Source organism: Carettochelys insculpta, chromosome 11 (genome assembly GCF_033958435.1).
Source record: "Carettochelys insculpta isolate YL-2023 chromosome 11, ASM3395843v1, whole genome shotgun sequence".
NCBI lineage: Eukaryota > Metazoa > Chordata > Testudines > Carettochelyidae > Carettochelys > Carettochelys insculpta.
This window is the reverse complement of record NC_134147.1, coordinates 25,956,953-25,984,673: the sequence shown is the minus strand read 5'-3', so window position 1 is coordinate 25,984,673 and position 27,721 is coordinate 25,956,953. Positions and strand designations below refer to the sequence as shown.

The following is a 27,721-nucleotide window of genomic DNA, read 5'->3' as shown; positions in this document are numbered from 1 at the left end:
TGGGTCAACCATCCTCCTATGCTGTACTGGTGCAAAGCTGGGAGAGGGATTAGAGAAGGTGTAGGCAGCTCCCTTCCCCCTCCTCCCATGCATGCAGAAGGAGAATCCCCCTGCAGCCCTCTGGAGAACTCTTGGCTACCAGGAGACCGCCCTCCCTCCCAGGATGCCTAGGCCGTGGCTTTCCTTTTCTGCAACGCATTCGCTTCTTACCATAGTGGTGATACGGCAGCGGCTCTCCCATGGAGAATATCATAGCCAGCACCAGTGCTGAGTAGCACATCTTTTGATGGTCTGCAAGAGAAAAGCACACATCCAGCCATCGGTAAACCCCAGGATGATGGGGGTTTGCCCTCTGGTTTGAGGTAGGGATTCAATACACACAGGAAGGTCAGAAACTCTCCTCCCCCTCTCAAAGGAATCTCAGCTGTTAAGCCTGGAAGAGACATCCGGCCAATTACCAATGGCGGAGCTGAGGGGCACGTCAGGACAGCTGGCATGCTGCACGTCAAAGACACATCTAATATTACACACATCTGACTGCAGCCCTCCCTACATGCTTCACGTGCCATTGACCCTACTCCAGTCTGCTCGCTGAGGGACAATGACCATGGCCTCCTAAGCACTGGAGAGCAGCCAGCACAACGAGCCTGGAGGCTAATGGGGGCCTGTGGGCACCGCAATGATAAATACATAAGTTAATATGTCGGGGAGGTAGCCCAGGAAGCACAGACTCCAGAAATCTAGTTTTGGGTCCCAGTTCACTTGCCATATTATATTTCCCAGCAGGCACTCTTAAAAAAGAGGCAAGCAAGCAGCACACAAGAGGGCTTTTGTTCCTGCAGCTCTCCTGCTGCACATCAGACCCGACATATACTACCCATTAGTTTAATCCTGTACTTTCACTTTCACAAGCACACACCTACCTCTGCCAGGACACCTCTGTCCTGACATATACTGCACCTGCTCCTCTAATCTTGGAGGTCTTGTAACATGAGGGTCAGTACCAACCACTAGAGACCTGCGTGGATGCAAAATTTATATTTGCATCTGCACCCACCAAAATGAGGCACAGATATTCACACTGACATATGCAGAAGTGGATACCTGCAGATACCTGCAAATGTACAGGGTTCTAGATACAAGATTTGTATCCGCATCTCTCTCTGCAAAGATGAGCTGTGGATATCCGCACCCACATCCGTGGAGGTGGATGCCTGTGGATATAGAGCGGATAACCACAGATTTCTGGGGCTCTACCAATAACATGAAACTCACTAATACAGACGGCATCTCAGCACCTGAACCTGCAAGAAACAGCAGGTACAGTGCAGAAAAAAAGCTCCAAAAAGTCAGTCAGGGTGAAAAAGAGGAAATCCATTTTCATCTGCAACTCACAATAGGGTTTGAACACACATCTGCAGAGAAGACAGGCCAGTACTGTAACTCATCAGAATCCAGCCCCTCTGGAGTATTTTATACAGAATTTGGAGTGAGTGGGTGTGTATTGGCGGGGGAAACAGGGAACTCTGACGTGCTTAAGTTTCCTTTGATATGTTATTTCCACAGAAACAGTGTAATTTATGCAGCTTTGGAGGATACACTCCTGAATGACAGCAACACATCAGCTAAGTGCTCCAGCAGAAACAAACGATATGAAAAACAGAGTAGGAATGAAGATGGCAGATGTGTTTTTGATCAATTTGAGAATCATAATGAATGTTATTGGTTTTTCCTTATTAGGCTCCTAGCAAACATGACAGGTGAGCAATTAATACTTGGAAATATACCTATCTCAGAGCTTGAGAGGTGATTGATTCCAGTCCCCTGCACTCACAGAAGGACCTATCACCAACACCGTTTTTTTTTTTTTTTTTTTTTTTTTTTTTTAAATTTAACTTGCCCCAGACCCTTGAAAGGCCCCCTCAAGGACTGAACTCACAACCCTGGGTTTGCAGAGCCAATGCTGTAACCACTGAGCAATCCCTCCCCCACATTACAATAAAGTTAAAATTAAAATCTCCCCACGCCATCTCTGGACACCACCACCAATTTCTGTAATAACTGAAACAAGAAAAGCACCCATCCTTCTAGCCATCTTTAACTCCTTCCTGCGTCAATGGTTAACAGTCATAGCTAGATTTCTTTGCTACTGTGTCTGCATTCTTCCATTCCAATGGCTCTGCGCTGCCTAAGTTTATTGTCAGTCACCTGAGACTCCAGAACACAAAGCTCAGGACTCCAGCTGGCCATACACTTTCTCTTAGGTCTGAACCTGTCCCCGCAGCCTGCTGGTCTAGCACAATTTGCACTGTCAGTAGCAATACATGAACGCTGCACAGAATCACAACCGTCGCTTTGCCTGAATCTTAATTAGCTGGTGGGCTTTGGAAAGGGTTTACAGAACCACACGACAGCATATATGTCAAAATGAAACACAGTGGCTCTAGCCCCTCCATTGCAGGTGGAGATTTCAGGAAGTGGAGCATTAACGCTTGTGCTAAGCTTTAGAGGTGCACAGTGCAAGGCCAAAGCTAAATACTATGTTCACTTACATCCACCTGATCACGACTGGCTCATCTATACATCATATAGAAACACAACATGGGAATTTGGGTTTTCCCCTAAAAAGTCGAATGGAAAGGCACATTTTACTCACTGAAAGCGTAGACTTGTTAAGGAGCCTTTTCTCTCCAACACTTACCTCCACAGCAATGCCACATTTATTACAACTCATTTCTAAAGCATCTCACTTGACCCAATCCACCCCCAAGTCTAAACATGACAGCAGCAGAGGGCCTTGTGCTAAACATGTGTTGCAGGTAGATTCATGGTCTAATTCGATCTGCGTTGTACCTTACTGCCACTGGAACTGCCTGAAGCCTGATGAGTTTTTTTTGTTTTAGTGCAATAGCTGCATAAGAAGAAGGTGCCAAAGGACCATGTAAAGTCTGAAACAGATTTTACCCCTCTAGTCCGACACCCTCAGGACGTGACCAGTGCCAAATGAGAGAATCTGAAAGACCATGGGAGGTCAGTATTATCTAGCAGCACTACCAACACTTCCACTGCTTGCTGGGCTCATAGAACATATTTAGGGGTAAATTAGAGCTAAATACCAGCACAGAACACAGAGCCTGGACTGGTGGCTGGAAACAAACTTTATGGGACTCTGGGAAACTTGGTCACACCCATGATCAGTGGTCACCTGTCTAACTAAAATCATGGTGGTTTACGGATGTTGCTGGATGGGAGAATACTGGACTAGAGAGGCTCAACCTGTACTCCTGAAAAGCGATCTACATGGATGGGTCTCTTACACCCAGATTAAGGGAATTCAATTCCAGTGTGGAGTCAAACAAAGCAACACCATCACACAGAGGCTGCTTGTCCAGAACTTTCCAGATTGCAAACTCCTTGGGCAGAGATTGTGTCTAGGTCAATGATGTTTAACTACAAATATTATGGACTTAAGAGTTAGAGATTACCAGACAGAGGGGAGCAGACTGAATGGTGGAGAAGGTAGACTAGGCACTCCTACGGAGTCTCGCATAATACAAAAATGAGGGACATTCAGTTAGCATCGTGAAAAACAAAGTGTTGGGACTGGATCTGTGAAACTCTCTGCTACAAAGTACAAACAGAGGCCACAGCTTAGTTTAATTTTTTTTAAATGAATTGGACATTTGTCTAGCTAACGGGAACATGCCCTGGAGGCAGGCAGGCGGGCGGGCATGTGTGGTGACTCCCCAGATTGGCCTAGGGGGTCGCAGAGGGTCAGGGACAGGCTCCCTGTTGTCCACTCCCCGTGCCCACCCTCCCCTGTACATTAAAGAGCCTGGTTGGGATTCATTCTCACACTCACCAGGCTCCCCCAGCCCCAGCTGACAGGGAGAGGACCAGACCGTTTTGGGACGGAAGTGGTGCAGGAAGAGAAGAGCAAAGAGCCCACTTTCCTGCACGTAATAAGAGGAAACTCTTTCATATCCATCAGCCTCTGGATCAGGAGGTTGCTAGATATCAAATACTCAGGATAACAGAGCGGTACCCCCAGCAATGCAGAACACTAAAGATTACATATCAAGAAACAAACAAAAGAGTATGCAGAGTATTTACCAACAGCAGCAGTATTGCACACTGTAAACTTACTGCATTTATTTGTATTTACTCTCACTATACTGCACTTATGGAAAATGTAACTCAAGTTCATTTCTGGTTAAAATGCCGGTTACTTGAGAGGTCCGGGTGACAGAATGCCGACATGAGAGTTTACTGTAGAACCTTCCCTTCGGCTGGTGTCCCCAACACAGGGAGGCACCAGGGGTATAGCCTCATCACCTGGAGCTGGGAAAAGAGTTCCTGTCAGAACTGTCCAGGTCTAACTGTCTTACTTCTCCTCTGAAGCATGTGTGTGGGGTGGAAGGGTACTGACATATGCAGTATGCTGGACTCCGCTTGTGTTCCTATTCAGGGTCCAGTTTGTGCTTGAAATTTTAAGGCAATCCTAGAACATGCTGACCTGAGAGGAAGGTAGTCACTCTTACAGATGCAAGCGCATGGGTTATCATCTGGCTGGTGCTTTGGGGAATTCCAAACACACCTAGACCCTTGGAGATACAGCACACTCGCTGTAGCCTCTACACTGCCAGCATTGTGTTGAGAACTGAGGCAATGCTCAATGGGTGGAAGGGGAACAACACCAGTAATACGATCTGTATGGCAGCACACAGGACTATTTCAGAGAGGGGCTCTGTTGAAAGGGGGACGGACGGACGGACACACACACACACGGCAGTGAGGCATGCTCGTGACTTCTTGCCACAGGTTTCTCAAACCCACTCCAGCTTCTTGGAAGGTCTGCACAGACTGCATCCTACCCGACCTCAAAATGCAGCAGTGAAGAAGCTATGCAGCATGGGGCTGGTGGGGGATCAGTGCTTAATATGTAATGAGAGAGGTACCTGGACCACTGACGCAGCAAGAGGTGCCATAGCTATGAACTGCCAAGCCCAGAGATGCCAGGGCGGACTGTAAAAAGATTTGACAGAGTTGCGTGTCTATTGAACTACAACAGGGGAGAGGTGATTACAGAGATTAACCGTCTGTTTTCCTTAGAACTGCTCTGGTTAATTCTGCATCACTGTGTTTTATTATAAGCCCTTCTAACAACACCCTGATAGAGCTGCAAGCCAGCAGCATCACAGGAAAATCACTGCCCAGGAACAATAAAACCAAAGCATCCATCAGAAGACCTGGACAGCAGCCAACGTGCTTGTATCAACCCCAGGGTAAACGGCGTTCTCATCAAAGGTGTCCAGGATCCACACAGAGAGCTCAAGCCCCAAGTGTTCCTCTGTAACTAGGCAGGCGAGAGCCTGCCTACCTCCTGCAGCCAGCTTTACAATCCCCAGCAGCTCGAGGCTTGGCATGGATTGCTCCAGCCCCTACCATCTGCAAAAGGGATTTGCTCCTCTGCACGCTCTCAGACAACGGAGGGGTTGCCACTCCTCAATTCCTACAGCCAAAACAAGCTTTAATCACTTCATGGTTCAAGGTCACCTCACTCACGGCACTGTTTACAGCTAGCTCTCAGTGACAGCAACCTCAGCATTTCGCTCCAAGAGCCGCGGTACTTGTAAGGCCCTGTGTTTGGAGGATGGAGAAAAGACACCTTGCAGGTTTGCCAGGGGCAGGAATACAGGTCCCTCTTATCACTTCTCACCACCCACTCTCACGCGGCTGGGGCACCTGCTTTACGATGCCCTGGCGGTTAAACGGACTGCCCGTGGAAGCGAACGAAATGTGTGTTTTGGCAGTGCAGGCAACGTGCACCAGAGGAGATGCACCCGGTGGGCACAACATGCAGCACTCCAGGGTCCCGACGCCAGGCTGTAACGCTGCCCCAGCTCACTGCAGTCACACAAGCCAGGGAGGGTGCAGCAGGACCCCCTGCTCCCAGCCCCCTTCAGGCAGAACGGCAGCCTTCCCTGGTGCGTGTTCTCTGGAGCTCGGATACCACTGCGCTGACTGGCTCCAAGGGCTGATACAGGTTGAATGCAGCTGCAGTTTGAAGGCATCAGGTGACAGCTGGGGAGGGAGGGGCCCCAGAGAAGGAGTCTCGGAGTCCAGGTCTGCAGACTTGGCCTAGCAGGGCTCACGCTGTGCGGCTAACAGCAGCAGCAGTGTTGGCGTCGTAGCTCAAGCTGCTGCTCTCCAGCCCACCCTCGTGCCCTTGATGTCAGAGCCTGGCTTCAGCTTAAGGCACAACATCGGCTCTGTTTTCATTGCCTGACACAGTGTCGGCACATCCCCGAGGCTGCAGGACAGGGATCCAACGGGAGAAAACAAAATGTTTCAGTCCCCACTGCACATCTCTGCAGCACTGTGGTGCTTTGCAGTTGCTCACTAGAGCAGGCTGATTGCTGGAACAAGCCGGCCCTTGGAACAAGTGTCCTTTACCAGTGTCCCTTCTGGTCTATACTAGAGTTATGCTGGAATAGCTTATTCCAGAGTTACTATTCCAAAATAGTGTCCACACTACAGGGAAGACCCAAAATAAGCAATACTTATTCTGAAATAGAGAGTCCACACACAACAGAGACAATTTTGGATTAGAGCCCTGGAAGCAATGTTAATTTAACCCAAAATACTATGTTTAAACAGCAGCTTTATTTTGGAACAGCTTGTTTCTAAACAGCTCCAATTCCATGTCTACACAGACCCCACTCTGAAACATCTATTACTAAACAGGCGCTATTCCGTGTAGAACGAAGTTTACAGAATTCAGAATAAGCCGTCTGCAATTTCGAAATAGTGGTTTTACTGTGTAGACGTTCCAAGTTTTTTCAGAATAGCAGCTGTTTTTCCAAAATACATTTGCTACGTAGATGCACCTTTGCTGAGCAATACGCAGGGGCTGCAAAGGAAGGACGGCCAGGCTACCTTCCCCGCAGAGGCAGAGCGGAGACAGGCTGAATGCTGCAGCCTAGTCGATCATGGCACAGCAATGCCCTGGCACGCGCACATCTGCCTGGAGACAAACTTTATGAATTAGTGATGGATGCAAGAGAAAGTTTATTTTTAGATGGCAGCAAAGCAGAAGTAACCTTGAGCTGGAGGCAAGCTGCCTGCTACCGCGAACAATCAGAGCTCCAACTCCAAGAACGTCCCATTCAGGCAGAAAGAAACTTAACATGTCCTACTATGTGTGATAAACCAACGTAACAGAAAGCAAGTTTTTGTGGGATAAGCGCAATGAATGGAGTCTTTTCTGGATTAATCCAATATGGCTCGAGCTGCCCCTGGCTTCAAGTGTTTTTCAGTCACTCCCCTTCTGAAACGCATCATGTCAGAGTTGAAACACAGAGGGTGCTCAGGGAAAGGGATTAAAATAAATATCTACACCCAGCCATCTTACCTATCTGGCTTTCCCTAGCTTAGGAAGGTAGGTCTCACTTCGTACTGGACAGGGAGACTACTGGCACACTGCTAGCTTTGCTTCTGTGGGCAGCATCTTCCTTACTGCCTGTCCACAGGCCCTCATTACACAAGACTCCCTCTCTGCAGAGAGCAAATTACTAACACAACACACTTAACCTGTGTTTCTTTGTCTTAAGTCCCACTCACCTGGCCCGTTTCCATGGGTCCCTCTCCTCAGAGTTCAGGCAGGGGAAGGACAGGGATTAGACAAGTCACCACCTATCTCCATTCCAAAAAGTTAGTGGTTTGGTCGAGATAAGGAGAAGGAGGCTTCATTGTATCTCCATGGCAGCTCCACTCACTTGCTGACCATTCTTGATAGCCCAGTTACCCATCCCAGACATGGCTACATGACAAACACCTTAATTCTCTGACTGCCCATTCCCAGCTCCCAGAGAATCACTCCAGAGAGACTTTTAACCTTTGAGACCAGGTAACATTTCCTAAGAATAACGCACAAGCCTTCCATGTTCTTCACCACCCTCCACAGAGGACAAGGCCAGTGGAGTACAGGTTGAGTCAACAGTGGTGCCACACAGGAAGAGGAAGACCAGGGGTCGCTTTTTGGCTTGCAAAGGCAGAGGACCCCGAGTGCTGGCAAGCACAGAAAGCTGTTAAGCATTTAAGGCACCGACAGGCATTGCTACTGCTTCTCATTACAAAATGCCACAGCTTACCAGAGTTTATTGCTTTTCCTCCCCAGTCCAAGAGAATCCAGAGGTAGCAAAGTTACGGATGGCTACACTGAGAAAATTAACCACTTCACTGGTGCTCCAGGATTCTGGGATGGGTGCTCTGGACCCCTACTTTTGTCAAGAATGACCTGACATCCCTGGGACGGGAAGTGGTATGTAGCCAAGATCTTCAGCTGGGCACAGTACCTTTTCCGTAGTATCCATCACTTAATATCCAGCTCCTTATTAGATCCACCTGAAAAGTTTGGGATAGAAATTCTAAAAAAATACTTTCAAGTAAACCAACTTTCAAGCCAAGCACTCCTCTTCAGAGCCACAGCGCTCAGGTGAGAAAGAGGAGAGAAACAAGTGAAGAAAATTAGGGTTTAACAGTAAGACAGCACAACCTATTAGAGGTCGCAGCTGTTCTGCAGAGAAAGACTTATTTTTAAACAGTATTAGCAGCTGGCTAAGGGCTGTGTTGCCCTTAATTCATGATTTAAATCCTATGGCAGCAGAGGTTTGAAAAATCTGTTGTTTGGATTACACCTGAGTCTATTTTTGACCTGTTTTTACTACAACCTCTTCATAGTCCCTCTTGCACAATGGAGGCCTAGCCAAACGGAGCTTTTCCACCAAAGCCAACAGGAAGAGACTGGTCAGGTTTGTGAAGAGAATACGGACATCAAATGCAAAGCAGTAAGGAGAGAACGAAGCTGGGATGGCACAGACCTTGGCAGCGTGGTAATCCTAGTACATGTGGAGTGAGACCATGTCTGGGTCTACACTAGGCAGGTAAGTTGATTGCAGATGCACAATTCTAGCTACCGCAATTGCATAGGAGCACCGACTACCTGGCTGTCTTCACGGAGGGAGTTCAATGGGAGAAACTCCCCTGCTGACATCCCTTACTCCTTGCAATGCTGAACAGTACAGGGTCGCCTGTCGACCTCAGACAGTTCAATTTCGCACGGCTCTACCAGGCTCATGAAATCAAATTCCCAATGATCAACCCTGATGGAATCGATCTTTCCCGTAGTGTAGACACACCCTGGGCTGTACAGTGCATGCAGGAGCGAGGATGAGAAATAAGTCACCCTTCTGCCCCCAGTTCTCACTGCACACCGCCCCCTAGCTCAGCTGTCAGCCCACTGCCCCACAAGCTGCAGGCAGCCTTTGGAAGCTGACTGATCCTCTTCCTTCCAAGAGACAAGGGGGCTCCTCTTCAGCTGCGTAAGGATAAGGTGCATTCCTGTTATTCCCTCCCAGATTGGTGGAGTTTTCAGTGCTCCAGCTGCTACAAAGGAGGACACAGTCCATTGCTCCATTTCCGCACGGCATGAATTAATACTACCCTTCCCCGGGTTGCACCTGGCTGCTCACACAGGGGAGAGGCAGGTAGACTGTGTCACGCCCTGCACGGAGGGTCAAACCGAGCACAGGCACCTATAACACAAGGCAAAAAGCGAACCGTGCTCAGTCTGAGAAAGCAAACAAGCTCTCTGGGGAGTTCCCAGCTATAAGGTTTATTCTTGGGCTTTTCTCAGTCAGCAGCCCGGAGAGGCTTGTTAAACACTTTTCTTTGGGTTTGACACAGGCGCATCCCCCATTCCCTTAATTAAACTGTATACATTGGCACATTAGCGCCACATGCCTCCCACCCCTTCTCCTCCTGACAAGGAGCCACCTGGGGAGTTCTTTCAGCGGTTTAATTTCAGGTAGTAGATGAGAAAGTGTCAGCAGAATCAGCCAGCTTTAATTGAGCAGGAGTTCACCTGGAAGAGTTCCGAACCCAGTGTGCTTGGTACACCCTATGGAGAGAGCCCCACACACCAGAGCCACCCCACTCCTGTCACTGCAGACTATCTCCATCTGCCACCAGGGCTTAGCTACGCTCAGGGTGCACAAAGGGGTCTGAATCCAGCTGAGCTCAGAAAGAGGGAGCACGAGTGTGTTCCCAGGCCAATGCTGCTGACGACCCGCGTGACCCAGGTTCTCTCAACCTTAATGACACCTCAGCTTCTGCAGCTGCCCTTTCCCTGGGAGCCAGGCACATCGCACGCACTCAGATCCTGCTGTGTGTGGCACTTGCACACACACCACCTGATGTAGGCTGCCCGCGGGGGCGGGGGGGGCATTCCTCAGAGGGACAGGTTCAAGATTTCCATACCCTCATTCCCACAGTCACGAGTGCATCTGAAAGCGGGAGAGGAATGCCTCCAATTCCAGACCGGCAGGTAAGAGCATTGCTATTATCCCCATAGCAGCAGGGCCTGACCGCTCACGGGAGGGGGAAATCTCATCGTACGAGGCCAAGAACATGGAAGAAATCCTCACAGCTGCAGACCGACAAAAAGAGGGGCACCTGCACCGCACAGCAAGACGACACGTTTCCCTGAAGCAGGCACCAGAGGGGGTTACTGCAGAAGAATGGCTTACAGCTGCACACGTTCTCGCATGCACAGTAATGGGATAAGTTAAAGGATGAGTGAGACTAGTAAAGCGAATTGTCCCACGGGGCAGATGTGTTGGGCTCCGTCTCCCCAGGCAGGACGGCAGCTCCGCTGCTTTCATTGAAAACATGACTGGACACGTGGCCCAGGGCGGTAGGGCTTGTAGGGCTGGGACCAATACTGCATTGACGCCTAGTGTTGGTGGCACGGCAGACGGGAGTTATTCCCAGCTACAGTTTCTTGGAGTCTTGGATGTTTAGCCCTCTAGCCGAGGAACACCCTGCCCTAACCAAGCACTCAGGGATGGAGAGAAGAACAGCGATGACAGGCACTGTCAACCCATTCTGAACTGCGAGCCCCGGAATCACGACCCAGTCCAAGCACATTGGACACACTAACAAGCTACAAGACTCAGCCCAAGGACAGGCGTTACATCTCCCCAGTCACCAGCAAGGGAGGCACACTGGGCAATGGGGTGAAAAGGATGCCTGTATGGTGACAAAGCCTGCCTGAAAGAGACAGGAGCACTTCTTCTAGGATCTGCACGCACCTTCCATTGACGCCAAGGAACAAATACAAAGCTGCAAGACTCATAAGGAAACACCTGGTGGAAATAAATAAGCTGAAATGGTATTCACTCATGCTACTTCCTGCATAACTACAACAAGGGTGTCATTTTGCCCTCAAAGGATTAAAATCCAAGGCAGTTTTTATAAAGGTATTCATCATTTGGATACTTTAATACAAGGACATCTCTCCAGGAATGCTTAGGCCACATTGAGCTGAGAGCCCAGAATGGGCTAGAACTCCCCAACTTGCATTCCGCACCAGCACGTAACTTTGCTGATGGAGACACACGCCCTGCAGGAGTCACATATAGGAGCAATCCTTAACTCTGGCTCACCTTGGGTATGAGTCTGCATGTCACGAGCCAGCTCCATTGGCAGGACAGAGTTAACGAGAGTCGAGATAATAGCAGCATCCAAGTTGCACATGGCTCCAAAGCACTTCAGCAGCAGCAGCCGCAACGGGACTCTGTGTTCCTGGAAAGAAAGAACCCTTCCATTGAGATGAAGCCACACCTGAGTTCCCAGTTCCAGACCGAAGCCCATCAGGCAGCTTGCAAGTCCACACTGACCGTGGCCAGTGCAGGTTCTCGAGAAGAAGTGCTAGGTAGCCCAAAGCTTCAACACATTATCAGACATGGCACAGATCTTTGCAGTGTACCAGCTGATCTACCCTGCAAGCAGCTTTTGAAAACTGTGCAGCTTTTTGTACATCTTTGTGATGGGATCAGCTACTAATGACTGGACTGTCACTGCTCACGAAGGGTACTTCACAGCAGTAGTTCACATGTGAAATCCATCTCTTCTACCTCGTGACTGCTGTGAGGAGCTGGATGAAGAGAGCCCAGAGTGTTAAGATCCAATTTTGTACCAAACAAAAACAGGTCTGATGCATTCGGCACATGAGCGCCCCTTAGGAGGATGCAGAGATGTCATGACCCCTGGACAGAAAAGGGCAGTTCTCCTAGGAGACTATCACTTGCAGACCTTCCCTTTGCTTCAGAAGTAATCACAGCAAAATGCCTACTGCGGAAATGAAAAGGAGTGTTAGGTCCTCAACACCTATCAGGATCTATTAAGATCGTAACCAATTGTGCAATATCTCTAATAATTAATGAAAAGGGCTGTGAAGGGCGGCTATAAAGTTGTCTGGTTTCACACCGAGAGATGGGTGTTTTTAATTAGACGGCTTTGAGTGCTCAGAGCGGAAAAGGCCATCACCAAGATCTCTTTTCAAGGCAGTGGTTCTGATTGACCCTGAATCTCACCTTCTGCCTGACAGCAGCTCTGAGGCTGTTTTACCCGATATCACTCCAAACACCAGCCAACAAACTGGTCAGAGAGAGCAAAACAAACCTAGAAGTCAGAGAGGAGTCCTGGCACCATATGTAAAATTCAACAAGTCACTGCTAACGCTCTCCATATGGGCATTCGCCCTGTGAAAGCGCGTGCCCGTAGCACACCAGGGAGAGCCGCGGTGCACCGGGGAAGCCAGCAGAGTCTTGCACTCCCAGCTGGGCTTCCCCATCTCTCTCTCCTCCATACCGAAGCTCTGGGCTCATGCAGGGCAACGTTCTCTTTAAAACTCACTGCACTAACGTTTGCTGTGGCTGGGGACGGGGGAAAAAATCCTTCTATCTAGGTCTGAGTGCTACTGCAGCAAGCCTAGCCAGGAATGGTGCAGAGAAATACTCGTACGGGCACGGAAGGCATGTCTCCCTCTGAAGATCAAGTTCCCTCCTCAGTCCCAGGGCTCCTTCACACAAGCCACTTTCCTAACCAGAGCTGTTTACTAATGTAGAGCCGTACAACAACTAAGAGAGTTGCTGCCACAGCCTGTCAGCTTTCCCAAGGCATTCTTGGAAATCCTTCTTGTGTATTACAGCCGAGCTGCTGCTTCTGTTACTCGCTGGCTGCTTGCAGGTGCAGCACTAGACACTGTTCTCGAAAGTAGACTCAAATTCGCCCTCCCCATCATCCATGTAAGCTCTGCACAGACCACAAGGATAATACATGGTTACCTAGAGTGTGCAAGAAGCATCATCTGAAGGTCAGTCTAGTGCAGAGACCAAACTGTCCAAACAGGGAAAAACTGTACATACATTTATCCTGTTAACCACTCTCCTTTGGGTCTACAGGGAAACCTTCAATAGGCAGGCGGAAGAATGAAACACCTCTTACCATCTGATAATACGCCACAAGGGACAGGACTGATTCATATTCATTCTTTTTGCACATTTTCTTGCAAACGTCAGGATCTGCATCTGTCTGGAGACACAATGGAGCAGGTGAGAGTGCTAGCATATTGGTCCCTACCAGGAACAGAGAGAGGCCACAAGTCAGGCTGGCTTCTCGGGAGGATGAACCATTGTTCCCATCCCTTCAGATGTTCCATGCCCAGGACTTGTGTCTCAGCCTGACCGCCCTACAAAGAAATTAGGAGGAAAGCACAGAGTGCATGGGGAAACAGCTGCTCTGGAGATGCCAGATCAACGTGGCCTCCTGGAAGTGCCTCAGTGCCACGCAGAGCCTCTCTCCATCTCTCTTACAGGCTGGAAGCATCGGAATAAGGTGGACCAAGAAGAGTTTTGAAAATGCCATGTGGGCTGCAGTCACACCCAGCAGCCCCAGTCCGGGCTGGGCTTGTTCTGCTGAGTGCTGTGTATGTGCACACGCACAGCTTGCCATCTATAACCATTTTGGTACATATGCATTGTCATCCCCACTGCCCAACCCACTCCTGTTCCCTCCTGCCCAAACCACCCCACTCCATTCCTGCAGCCTCTCCTACCTTGACCCCCCACACCTACCCTGCTCCTGCATCCTCCCTTCTGCCCAGAGCCCTCACCTCCAGTCTGCTCCTGAACCCCACCCACTGTTGTCCCCAGCCCATGCTGGCATCCCCCTCCCAGCCAGATTCCCTGCCCCCAGCCTGCTCCTGTGCCTCATCTCTTGGCCAGACCCCACACCTGCTCCCCAGCAGCCCCTTACCACACACTGAACCCCTGAGGGGAGTGAGGTGTCTCGCTCAGGGATCACATGAGCAAAGGTTCTGCAGTCTGGGCTGGGCTGCCTTTATTTTTTCTTTTTTGAGCTTCTCACTTTTATGCAGCCGCCTACTGATTTTTCTGTGCGTCAGTGGCCTTTAGCCCACAATCGGTCCCCCATCCCTGCCCTCAGCGTTAACCCAGCCCCCACTGCAGGAGCAGCTAGGTTGATAGAACAATTTTTCTGGGAACTTAGCTACTGTCTCTTGGAGAGATGGGCTGATGAAAACCCCTTCCCTTGACATAGCAAGCATCTCTGCTAAGTCACAGCTGTAGTGCCTCACTTGCGCATGGCAGCACCTGCGGCACAGATGTGCCCTCAGAGAAGCGGCTGAAGGAGGAATTAAGTTAGGACTTTCTTCACTGGCCATTACACAGGGCTGGAAGCAGAGTTTTTAAACAGCCCCAGGAGCACTTTTCCCACAGTCTGAAGGCCACCCTGGGCAGAACCAGGCAGTGTTGGCACAATGGTAGGCCTTAGGCTAGAATACTCTGATTTATTGGGGCTGGGCATGCTGGCCAACCCAACCACAAAACGAGTTTCCAATGGACCACTCTTTAACCAAGCTTGCAGGGTTTTACCCTCCCCCTTGTCTACTGAGAGCAGTCTGGTGGCTATTTATTTACTTTTTGCAGGTGGGTGAATGAAGTAGTGATAGCTGTAAACCACAGGCGGAGGACAATTTTGCAAGGTGGATTTATACACAGTTCCAAAGCATTGCAGACCCAGGCAGACGGAGCCTTACTCAGAATCTTGCAGCTCAAGCCCCAGGCTGCCTTGTGCATCTACAAAGGGTGTCCAACCTTTTTTCATCGGGGCCCACACAGCAATTTTTTTTCCCCACACATTCCAGAGGCCAATCATAAAATAGTCCCAAACTGCTAACCCCCACTCCCAGGTACAAACCTCGCCAGCAACCCCAAGCCACCCCCAGACCTAACTCCCAACTCAGCCCCGACCCACACCCCAACTTGACCCTCCCCACAGCCCCAAGCCCCCTCAGATAACACCCCCACCCACAGCCACGCACCCTACACCCCACCCCGGGTGACTCACCAGAACTGCTGCTGGAGCCGTGCTGCCGGAACTCCAAGAACTGCACAAGCCACACCGCACCCAGCTCCGATCCGCGCCCAGCCCTGAGAGCCGCATGGCCGCATTTGAAAAATGGCGCTGCTGCTGGCTCTGCGGGCCACATGTTGGACAGCCCCGGCATACGCACATACATGTGACAGGGCTTGTCTAATACTGGTTATTAATGAACAGCAGCAGAATCCTCTGAACACTTAGTCTGATGGTTTCACTACGGGCTTGTCTGCAGGGCGGGGTAGCGTGGCGCAAGCCAGGGTATGACTCCACAGTGCCCCAGCTCGCTCCACTGAACCCACTCACTGCGTGGACACTGCCATGGAGCAGCAGAAGTCCTACAGTGCAGCTTAGCAGCTGCACCTTCAAGCCACTCTCCAGGACTCTGACTGCACTGCAGCAGACGCCAACACTGCCAGCTACTGTGCAGCAAGAACGCAGGAAAGAAAAGAGGGGGAATCGAGCAGGGCTCTCAGCTTCACTAGACCCAGTAAAGAAAGTCACCCACCAGGATCCGGAGCAGCTCTTCCAAATAGCAGCAGATGACATTTTCGTCCTCGTAGAGTGCCCAGCTGCGCTGCTGGGCATCATCTTTGTGCCTGGCAAGATCTGCAAAGATCACCTCAAGCCGCTGCTCATCGTGGCAGATCTGCCCGGAAGGCAGCCCGGAACTCAGGTTCTGCAAAAGGACAGAAAAGAAATGCCGTGAACAAGGGTCCTCTTGGCAGTTCTTTGGAAAGTCATTGTTCCTACAGGGATTCTTTGCCTCAGCCCTGACAGGCGACGTCACCCACGCAGGAACTGGCAGCAGGCAGGTGGTGAGTAGAACACCACCCTCCACTCGGCTACCAAGCACAGTAGAACCCCGAGATATGCACACTCGGGTTGCGCGAATCTCAGGTTAACGCAACTGAGTGGTGGGGATCTAGCACCTGGCTGCCCGCCACTCAGGGGAGCCAGGAAACTGACCAGTGCTCCCCACCACTCACAGCAGCACTGTTCAGTTTCCCCACTCCTGTCAGTGGCAGCAGCTGAGAGCCTGATTCTCAGCTGCTGCCATTGATAGGAGCTGGAAAACTGATCATTGCAGCAGTGCTGGTCAGTTTCCCCTCTTCTGTGAGCAGCTCCAGGCTCCTGGCTGCCCACCACTCCCAGGAGACAGGAAACTGACCAGCACTGCTGCACCCTATCATTTTCCTGGCTCTCCCACCTTATGCAAAATTAGACTTACACAAGGTTGTGCAAAAACCCAACCTCCAAGTAAGTCGGGCCTACTGTACTGTTTGCTGGTTCTCTTCCCTCCCCACCCCTGGTTCTTGCAAAGCTTATGAAACAGTGAAAGGCTCCAGGGCTGGTGCAGCCAAAATGCACCTTTACTTCTCCAATACCTTGACAACAACGCTGGAGAGGGAGTTTGCTTTCTGAGGGTACAAAAATCACTCAGAGCTCATTGGCGGTTCCACTGCAGACACAGGAGGCTGGATGTGACAGCAGCTGGTTGTCTCAGTTGGGTCAATGGTCAGCTCCAGCTCCCATTGTTACAGCCATGGAAACCTACACCTGGGGGCTGTGTGGACCACATAACTATAGCTTAGTAGATAAAAATCCTTTTCTCTCTGTTTACAGGAAATACGAGTGCCACATGGCTGCAAAAGAGTGTGTTTTGCCAGTGCTTTGGAGGGACACAGCTGAGTAGAGAGGGTTGTCAGCTTCTACTTGTTTTGACAACCACAATCTGTCAGTTTAAAAATATTTCAGGAGAAAAAGACCAACCCCCCACCATCCTGAAGTGACAGTTTGCTTTCCATTTTTAATTTCTTACTATACAGCAGAGTAACACTTTCCTTTCCACCAGAGCAAGTCAATATGTTTTACAAAATTAATTTCACAACACCCACTTCTGTTCCATTATTCTCACTACCAATCCAGCATCAGACACAGTAAGCCCACCTGCCTCCGAGATGCAGGTACCAAGCACGAGATGCCGGTAAGCACAGGGATGGGCACTCTCAGAGCTGAACAAGCTAAATGCAGACTGCCAGGCCAAGAGCAGTAAGAAATGCTGCTCTGCTACTGTAGGACTACCGCAGCTGGGTCAATCAACAGTGTGCACACTTCTACTAGACTCAGTTTTGCCCCACACATTTGGAAGTTCAGCCAGCAATCTTTGGGATGTGAACCCAGCAATACAGCCCATTCTTCTCAGACTCAGAGCTGGCAGAGTCTCATTTCACCTGCCAGTCGTGGCAATAAAGTATTAAATAATTAATAAATAAGCACACTAGGATAGCACTTCAAAGATGTTAAAGCACAAGTGAGTGTTAAGCATTAGGATTGCTGCCTTCTGGATTAACCTGTTAGGAATCAATTCCTCTCAATTTGCTTAACCTCTGCTTTTCTTTATATAACCAAACAAGATGACAGGAATTGCAGCTTTATAGTTTGCAGTCAGTGACAAAGATCAGCAAATCTTCAGTTCAGCACAGATCTTTCTCAAATATTAACGTGTCTTGTAGCATCTATCATGTGCAAAACACAACATGTGCATACACATAAACCCCCCACAAAAGAAGGCCAAATCCTTGCCCTAAAGAGCTTACACGTTCGAGACAAGAGAGATGAAGGTAGAAAAAAGAGCAAAAAACTGAAAAGACAGGTGGATAGGTGGTAGCCAACTACATCCTGATGGAGTTTTAAATGTCACTTTTTTCTATAAATGTAAGTTTGCTCGATGCCTTAGCTAACTAGTTTTTGTGGCTATCACGGTAGAGGAATGTCTTCAGGAGGGGTCTGAACAAGGAGAGGGTATTGTCTTTGAAGATTAATTCCAGAAGACAATTCTATGACACAGGGCAACAATGAAGGCACTGAGATGGTCAGAGCAGAAGTGGAGAATGGCGTCACTGACATAGGGGACAGGTTGGGAGGGTACAACACCCAACAAGATAAGCATAGTAGTAGTAGTAAGCCTCTGCCACTGTTACATCTTGGACCATAGGTCACTGATGACCACAGGCGTATGTAAGGTAAGAGCAGAAGGGGCAATATTATGCAGTGCCTTGAAGGCAATAACAAGAAGTCTGAAGTTGATGACATGGAGGAAGGAAGCCAGAAGAAGTTCAAAGATGGGAGTGACCAGTTCATGTTGATGAAACAAAGGGAGTAACGAATATTGCTTCTCTTTGTGCAACGAGAGAAGAGATCCCCATGTCAGCACTATTGAAATTTGAGAACAATCTGTTCTCTATTACATGTATGACACGATGCGTACCGCACCTCAGACTCCAGAGAGACGGAGAGGAGGGGGACTGAATCTAGTCATAACTTCATTTTTGCCATTCTGCAGCACCTCAGGCAACAGAACTTTTGAGCAGTAATTCATCAGGAATCAGAGAAGCACAAGTTCGCGTTAGAGGAGACAGCAGAAATCTTTTTAATAAAGTACAAATGCAGCCCAGTTGTCTTGAAGCATGCACTCTGAAATGTCAGTGAACAAGCTATTGCCAGTGCAGCTGAAATCCAGTAACCCTGGACTGAAAACTTAAGTGCCACATTTAAGCTGTTTTATTAGAGAGAGACACTTGTTCATAATTTGCTTAGTGGCATTTGAGGTATGAACTAATTAAGACCTTTTTCAGCACATAATTGAAGCACTGAATCAGGGTTCTTGTTACTGTTAATTACAGAGTCTGTGTCAGGCGGAGCTAATGAAGGAGGGAATGCCTTGGTTTAACTTTACCACAATGCACTGCAGGCTCTTGAGAAAGGCATCTTGGGACACTGGACGGACATATAGGCAGCTAAATTACCCGCAGGCTGCTGTGAGACTGGCGGGGGGGTTCAGAAGCACACAACACAGGCTGTTTAGCAAGTGTACTAACCCCCGATTTAAATCGCAGAATTACAGAAGGTGCAGAGAAGAGACTCATATCCTTACCTCTGCCTGGGCAGGTTTTGTTGCCTTCAGCGCTAGTTCAAGTGCGTAGGTGTGCCTGTCTTCCAATGTTCCAAGTGATGGAGCTTCCTTTGGAGAGCATTCTACATTCAAGGGCCAGCCCCTCTGAACAAGCTAATGGGGCCAGGGTCTCTCAGGAGGTGTCCAGAAATATGAAGGTCTACTCTGAGGAGAGTTCACAGGCGAGATGCTTACACAGACTGTTTACTTGTTTTGATGATTAACCCAAGCTGCTCTTAAGCTTTGTCTATACGGGCAAGGCTTGTGGCAGAGAAGTGCCTTTTGCTGACAGAAGCGCACGAGTTTGCACACTGCAATGCAATTTTTGTTGCAAAAATTGCCCACTTTCATCAACAAAAAATTCCAGCTGCACAAGGGACTGTTGTCGACAAACATGCAGCGCAGGCAGCTGGAGCCATTTTGTGACTGATTCTGGCCTCCAGGAAGTGTCCCACCATTCCCCATCAGCCGCTCTGGTCAGCTGTTTGAACTCTGCTGTCCTGCAGCCAGGTGGCCAGCTACTTGCCCAGCCTTTGCAAACCCTAGGACGTTTACATCTCATCTCCTACTGCCCGAGCACCTGGAAACACCCACCCCAGGGGAAGATGTTATAAGACCACTGCATGCTGAGCCAGCCCAAGTGCCCATGCCTGGCCATTGTACCAAACTCTCCCCCATATGGAGAGCGGTGGAACTATTGGGTCTGATCCACATCTGGGGAGAGAGTCTGACCAGTCCCAGATGTGACTGACTGGAAGGAAATGGGACGTCTCAGGGCACATTCTTCTACCCTTCTGTGGAAAGAGGCACGAGTGGGACATGCTGGAGTGCAGAGTGAAGATGCAAGAACTTAGACACCCCTATCGTAAAGCCCGAAGTGAACCAACACTCTGGTGTGTCGCCAAAGACCTGCTGTTTCTATAAGCAGCTGGATGCGATCCTCGGCAGTGACCCCACCTCCATCGCCAAGAGCCCCACGGATACTTCGGAGGGCAGGGCAGCAGTGCACAAAGGACCTAACCCAGAGGATGAAACTGTAGATGAAGAGGGTGAGGTGGAGAAAGAGCAGGGGCTCCCTCCAGGTTGCCGAGTGTGTCTGGCAGCCAGGAACGACTCCCCTCTGCTGACGGGCCTAGCCAGTCTGAACAACTGTATTCCAGGGACCAGGAAGCGGGGGATGAGGTACAGGGCCAGTGGCGGTGGCTTGTGGTGTGCAGGGCTGAGGGCACGGAAAAGCGAGAGTGTGTCTGAGAGCTAAACGTACCCTGTGTAGCTAATGGATGTGGCCAAGCAGGAAGCTGATGCTCGCCGTGATCTCAGTGGAGTCTTACAGAGAGGCTACAGAAACTTTTGGAGACATGCTTGTCAATTTTCTGCCACAGATTCCACGGCAGTGCAGCTTTGTCCCCTCCACCACTACAAATTCCCCAGCTTCGGGGAGGGGACAAAGCTGCACTGCTGTGGAATCTGTGGCAGAAAATCCTAACCCAGCCCTGCACTCCCCCACTGCAGGACACCAGCCCAGACCATTGAGCGATCACTTGGACAGGGACCAAAGCAGAACAGAGGTGGGCTGCATATGGAGCAGGGTGGAAGCCACCAGCCTGGAGAAGCTGTGTCCTGGTGTTCTCACCTACTCCGAGCAGGGAGAGGTCTGCCAGAGTTACCTGCCTGTCGAGAAGTGACACATACTTGGAACTATATGCCTGTAAAGGGAATTTTCTAGCCCAAGCTGGAGCATTTGTCCAGATGCACAACTGCCAGCCACCCCCATCCCCGAACTGACCAAGATAACGGTGCTTGTATTCCTTGCAAGGGTCCATGGGACAGTGAGTGGAAATGATGGAAAAGGGGTTTGTCAGTGACATGTTACAGTGTTGGAATGGGTGTGAACAGGCCCCTTTTTGGGCACTGTGCTGAATGCCCCAGACCTGGGTGTCCCCACTGGACACTGCCTCAAAGGCTGCATCAGAAGGAAGTGCCCTCGCAAAAATAAGGAGCTGGCTCCCAAAGAGCTAAAAATCAATCAATCAATCAATCAGTGAGTGCAGACACTAGGAACAAAGCTCGGAAAGGACCTATGAGGACAACCAGGCCTTCACCAGGTAGGCCGCAGGATGTATCAGCAGGGTGATGGAGCAATAGATCGAGAGCCTCAAGTGTTCCGCGAAACAGCTCAGCGAGCCAGCATGTCCCCCATCCCCACAGCAGATTCCAGAACGCTGTGCCCAGCAACACCCCCTTTATGCCCTTGTATTCCCTCTCCCTCTTGGGGAGCACTCATTTTCCCATGCACTTCTCCCCCTCTCAGATTAGGATAGCTGGACCTACATGCATTTGTGAGCTGTAACCGTCTGCCCGCAGCAGCTGTCAGGCCTGCTTTTCTGCCTCTCAGTGCAGGATGAATAAAGGCACACTGGTATAACAGTTCTACGCTGTTATTTACGGCTCAACAGCGTTACAGCCCAGTCACTGCCATTCCAGGGGGAGGCATTAAGGACATGTTCTCAGCTCTATGTTGCACTGGAGATGGGGTGGCGCACACTGGATGCAACTGTAATGGGTTCGTTTCAGTGCCCTCCATGTTCAAAGTGCACCCTCGTCTCCCTGATGTTGGCAGCAGCCCTTTGAGCTCTTCTAACAGCTGCAGAGTCTGTTACACTCTGCTCGAACTCTGCAATCTAGCACTGTACCTCAGCGCTTCACCCCCAAGCAAGCAACTCCCCCTCACTGCCACACAACACACGCAAAATCCAACAGGCTCTGATAACCAGGGGACTGTTGTCCTCAGTGAGGTCTAGCCTGCCAGAGACACACCTCTCTCTTGCCTCCAGTCTCCCAATGGCGCTTCAACCACCACGTGGCACCTGCTCAGCCTGTTGAAATGCTCCTCCCTGCTGCCACGGGCCCTACGTACCATTTCATGAGGCAGGGCTCCCAGGAGCACAATGGACATTTCCATAACCCCCACTGTAATCTCATGATCTGGAAAGCAGGACCCCGCCTGCATCTTTCCCTACAGGCCAGTGTTGCTGAAGATGTGTGCACCATGCACCTTTCCAGGTCACCCCACACTGATGCTTCTGAAATGCCCACCATGACCCACGAGTGCCTGTAGCACCACTTCCTGCTGTAGTGCAGTAAACCCTCCACTTCACAGACTAATGTGGGGGGGGAAGGGGTGTCTGTTAATGCTGAAAGTCTGTTAAATCCAAATGGTTATTCTGTATGATGGGCTGGGAAGTTCAGTGCATTCTCACTCACTCCTGTCCTCTGCCCCCTCTCTTCCCTCCTATCCCTCCTTACCCTCACGCCTCCATCTCCTTCTCCGAACTACCAGGAGAGGAGCTGCACACCAGCCTGGCTCCTGCTACTTCCTGGGGCTCCCAGCGCGCTCAGCGATTCCACTCCTCAGGGGCGGTGACTCCTCCAGCCCCGCAGCCCAGCCCTGGGGGCAGTTCCTCCAGCCCCGGGGGCAGCAGCTCCGGCTCCTCCGGTGAGTCACCGGCATTTATTTGGGGATGGGGAGCTAGCAGAGAGTGTCCATTATTTCCAAAGTCTGTTAAATTGGGGTTCATTAAATGGAGGGTTTAACTGTACTCCGTGGGCTGGGCCTAAAATAGGGATATGTGTGCGCTCCATCTATTGCACTCCCCACAGCTGGGAAATCCCATGTCCACAAAGCCAGCTACTATGTCAAGCACATTTCCCAGAGTCACGGTCCTCCACAGCAGAGTGTGATTTATTGCCCTGCACATTTACAGCAGTAGGAGCTCCAACAGCAGACTGATTTGCGACTGAGCAGTAGCAATCTGAAGTTGCCAGCTTCCACAAATCAACTGACACGTGCTTCTCTACCAAGAGTGGAGCTCTCAATCTGGTGTCCTTGCATGGCAGGTCGGGGGCCAGGCTCAGCACACAGCTCCCGGAAGGTTGTTTTACACATACTAAGAAGTTCTGTGGCCTTTAGTCTTCATCCCACACACGCATGACAACATGGTCCCACGGTGCTGGTTTCCCTAATCCAAAAACTCTGATCTATGCCATACGGCTGCTTTGTGATGGTCAAACATAACGACAGGTTGCCGCTGTCCATAGTGTGCACCATCAGGCTCCTCCCAATCTTCTTCCTCGGGCAGTAATTTCAAGAAGATCTACACTGCCACACATGAGGTCTTCACAACAGTTACCAGAGCTGGAGAGAGAAGTGCAGGACCCATTCTTTCTTCCTGCAGATGCCGGAGTGCACAACAGACAACGGTGGTTGGAGGAAGCGTGCCAAAGGATGCAGGAAGTTCCTGAAGAAAGTGGGGTCCCAAGATGCTACACATACTGTTCCACACCACCACCAAGCAAGAGATGATGGCATGAGGCACTGTGGGAGAGAGACCCACAATGCATTGCTCTTGCTTTTAAGCGGGGAACTAACGACATGGACACAATCTGTCAGAGGGAGGAAGGGTAAACATGCCTTGGTGACTATTTTGGTGACTGCTGCCTTTCAACATCTGTTTTCTTGACAAAACTTGGTCGTGTAGACACACCTTTAGTCTCAACACTCAGATCTCTGCCTTTACAATTCCCCTGCCATAGGCTTTCCAATTCTAATGAACACCAGGCGGTAATGGACTTGAGCGAGATTAATCTCCTAACAGCCCTACACGTGTGCTGTTAATGGAATCTCAGCACTATTCTCATCTCTCCCAGCCATGAGGTCACGTTTCTGCTTATTAAGTAGCTTGGCAGCTATTACCATCTTGCAGACACTCCACCGGCTCATTTCCAGGAATCAGGCTGTTACTCAGGAAGGCAGCAGACATCTTCACTAAGTAGATGGAATGGTTTTCATAATTTGCTTTGCATTTGTTTATTTCTAACACAACAGCGGGAGAAGCATACACAGCTGCAGGGTTCTCCTTTCTGCTCAGTGGAATAGGAGTATCTTCAGAAGCTTCTCTCTTGCCACCAAACCCCTCCGCTAACAAACCGTTGTCAATTCTGGTCTGCAAACTCGGCTGTTCTTCCCGCTTCCTTTGTTTTTGTTCCTGTTCTACTTCCTCCTTCCCCCTCAAGCCACCAGCTTTGACAAACATCCTCCCAGAGACTCCCCTCCAGATCACAGCATATAGCACCAGCAGCTCTTCCAGGAAGGCACAACGGAACTCTTCTGTTTCACACATTTTGCTGTTGCAAGACAGTCTGCCCTCCAGCCTTCACTTACAAGAGGGGAGTGAAGCTCTTCCACGAGCAGTTGCTAATGCAGAGAAGAGCTGAGCTCCTCAACAGCTCTCTCCAGAGACTCTCATCCAGATTAACAGAGAGGTTTAATTTAATTTATTGTGCCAAACTCTCCAGAGTAACCCCACTGAACATGTGACACTTGCACTTAGGAGCTCCCTGGCTAGGCATATGATAATTAAAGAAATCTGCAATGAAAACAGAACTCTGCTCTAGCAGGACTGCTCTGCAAAGGCAGCGTCTGGTGCGTCCAGATGCATAACCGTGTCACAGGGAGAGAGGAGTTGCTTGGCTTCGACCACCACATTAGCTACGCCTCAGTAACGTCTTCCCGACTTCGCCTTTCAGGTGTTCCAGCCATCTGTAGGCGAAAAACCACTGACTCCACAGATTACTGCAGCGGCAGGTCTCACTGGCGGATGGCTGTAAGGGCCCAAGAACAGTAATGAGAAGAGGCTGTGCTAAAGAGGTCTGGCACAGACGTCTCCAAACACGGCTGCTTTTGTAGCCATTTATGAGCCAAAGGCCTCCTGAACCCTACTTACACATCAATCACTGCTAAGTGTGCGCATGGGTATGGTGAACAGTGCGAAACAGGCTTTTTGTGGAGATCTCACACATTGCCCATTCACAAACTTATTCAGAGGCCAGACTGAGGGGATCCCTGTAACACTGCGCACCCTGGCACCGTTATGCTAGAATGCCTCGGGCCACAGCAGAGCTTACAGTCCACTCAAAATGCACTTGTGTCAAAAACAGAACATTGTGACACTGCAGAAGGCAGAGAGTTAACTTCTTCCAGAACAAAATGTAACACACCTGGAAGGAGGAGTTTAAAATAGACCCTCACATCACATAAAGGTCTAAGGTAAAAATTCCCATGGACAGGGCACCACCGTGGATAGCTCAGTGAAGCAATGTACAGCTGCTCCAAAAAGCAAACAAGACACTAAGATGCATAAGGAGGAGTGTTCCCCGGAAGCCATGTGCTTGTGCAGCTGCTCAGGAGAGTCAAATACCCCCCAGCTGATTAGCAGAGGACCCACAGCTTGGGTTTTTGTGTTTTTATGGTGGTGCACATTTGCACAGGTCTACCTGCATGTAAAATTATTCTGCACATGGATGGGAAAGACTAGAGGGAACACTGATAAGTGATGGCCTGGAGAAAAATATTCTAATGCCATTATGTAACATAATAACGCAGAATCATCTAGAGCCAAGCGTGCAGTACTGGTCCCTCACACTAAAGAAAGATATTGCAGAATTGCAGGGGGCTCAAAGAAGGGCAACGAGAATGATTAGACATTTGGAAAATCCCTCCCTGGCAGAGAGACGATTGCATCTGTTTGCCGTAGAAAAGAGCTGAATAATAGGGGGCATGATAAAAGTATATAAAATAATGAATTGTCAGATGGCGGCACATCAGGAGCTTCTGCTCTTGTAGTGACAGGGAGAACAAGGAGATATTAAATGAAATTAAAAAGGTGTCAAATTCAAAACTGACAAAAGGAAAGTTTCCCACGCGCTGCGTAGGCAGACTGTGTAACTAGCTGTCACAGAATATGGTAACTTACAGAAACATAAGGCTGGAAAGGATCCTTGAGGAGTCCTCAAGTTCAGCCCTCAGTGCCGAGGCAGGACCAAGGAAACCAAGACCATCCTTGACAGCTGTCTGTCCAACCTGTTCTTAAATCACCTCCTGTGTTGGGGATTCCACATTCTCCCTCGAAAGCCTATTCTGAGGTTTAAATACCAAGATTTTCCTTGCGTCTAGATGTCACAGAGGGTGAAGGTCATCAGGCCCTGCACCCCAGTCACAGTCAGATATGACTCTCATTGGGCAGGTAAAACAAAAGCTTTTCTTAGTTGACAGGGACAGACTTGCCAGCACAGAAACAGAAGCAGTCAGTACAATCCATGCTGGGGAGAGGGGCCCAGACGGGGTCCACAAGCTGAGGCCCTAACCCTCCTTTCTCTGTCTCTCTGACTGCCCAGTTCCAGTTCAAACCAGGCAGTCCTCTCCTCCCTCCTTTGTCCTGTTTCCCCCGGGGAAGAAAGGGGTCACCTGGCTGCCTAGGGTTATGAAGAGCCTTGAGCCCCATTGTCTACATGTGAGAAGTCATTACACAAACGCCCTGTAACAGTATGCAATAATGATGTACCTAAGTAAACTGAGGCACCCACCTAGTGTTACTACAGGGCATCAGAAAACAGATGTGACTTAACCAGGGGAATAAACTCCTTAAACAGTCCACTTTGTCATAATAGCCTAAACGTTCCTTGCTGTAGATATGCAGTCCTACTTTCAATGGATGTGGAGAAAAATTGATCACAGTCCTCTTTGTAACAGCCCTTGTCACACATTAAGACTCTTGAATATCTGTCTCCTGTTTTCTTTTCTTTTTCTCTTTTTTAACTAAACATACCCATTTTTTAAAAAAGTGTCCTAATCGGCCAGGTTTCCAAAATCTTATTTTTGCTGTTCTCTTCTGGACTCTCCAATATTTCCACATCTCTTGTAAAGTGTGGTGCTGAGAACTGGACACAGTACTCCAGTCAAGGCCTCGCCAGAGCTCAATGGAGCAGGACAATGACTTCTTGTACATTACATACAATACTCCTGGTTAATACATCCCAAAATACCTTTAGCCTTTTCTGAAACAGCACCACGCTGCTGGCTCACATTCAATTGATTTTAACTCCCAGATCCTTTGTCTTCAGTCCTTTGTCTTCAGTCCCACCACCTAGCCAGTTATAAACCTCTTTGAATTCATGCATTTGATTTAACCTTAAGTGCAGTCCTTTGCATTTGACCTTTATCATATTTCATCTTGTTTATTTCAGAGGCATTTTTCAATTTGTTAAGGTCTTTCTGAATTCCTGTACCGCCAAGTTCTCAAATGCCTCCTGGCATCGCATTATCTACCTACTTTAAGCATACTCTCCACTTTGTTACCTAAGTCATTAATGAAAACATTGAATAATATTCAGATCCTGGACTAGCCCAAGTAGTTCAACTAGACACACCCTCCTACTTCCACAGTGAACTACTGAGAGCCTCTCTGAGTACCGTGTTGCAATCACTTTGCAGCCACCCTGTCAGTTTCATTCAGATCAGGTTTGCCTGGCTAGCTTACAAGAATGTCATGGCTGTGTCTACACTACCCCTCCCTTTCAAAAGGGGCATGCAAACATGGCCAATCAAAAATGCAATTGAGGTGCTGA

The 27,721-nt window shown here is 49.5% G+C and overlaps 1 protein-coding gene across 1 annotated transcript in view; it reads right to left on the bottom strand.

Moving 5' to 3' along the window:
* The window catches only part of NCKIPSD (NCK interacting protein with SH3 domain), a 92,805-nt gene that overhangs the window by 8,911 nt on the left and 56,173 nt on the right, over nucleotides 1-27,721 (bottom strand). The window contains exons 6-9 of the mRNA XM_075005143.1: nucleotides 15,812-15,982; nucleotides 13,351-13,437; nucleotides 11,508-11,646; nucleotides 211-291 (exon numbers count right to left, since the gene is read on the bottom strand). Coding sequence (XP_074861244.1) covers nucleotides 211-291; nucleotides 11,508-11,646; nucleotides 13,351-13,437; nucleotides 15,812-15,982 — 478 coding nt within the window. The remainder of the gene's footprint in view (nucleotides 1-210; nucleotides 292-11,507; nucleotides 11,647-13,350; nucleotides 13,438-15,811; nucleotides 15,983-27,721) is intronic.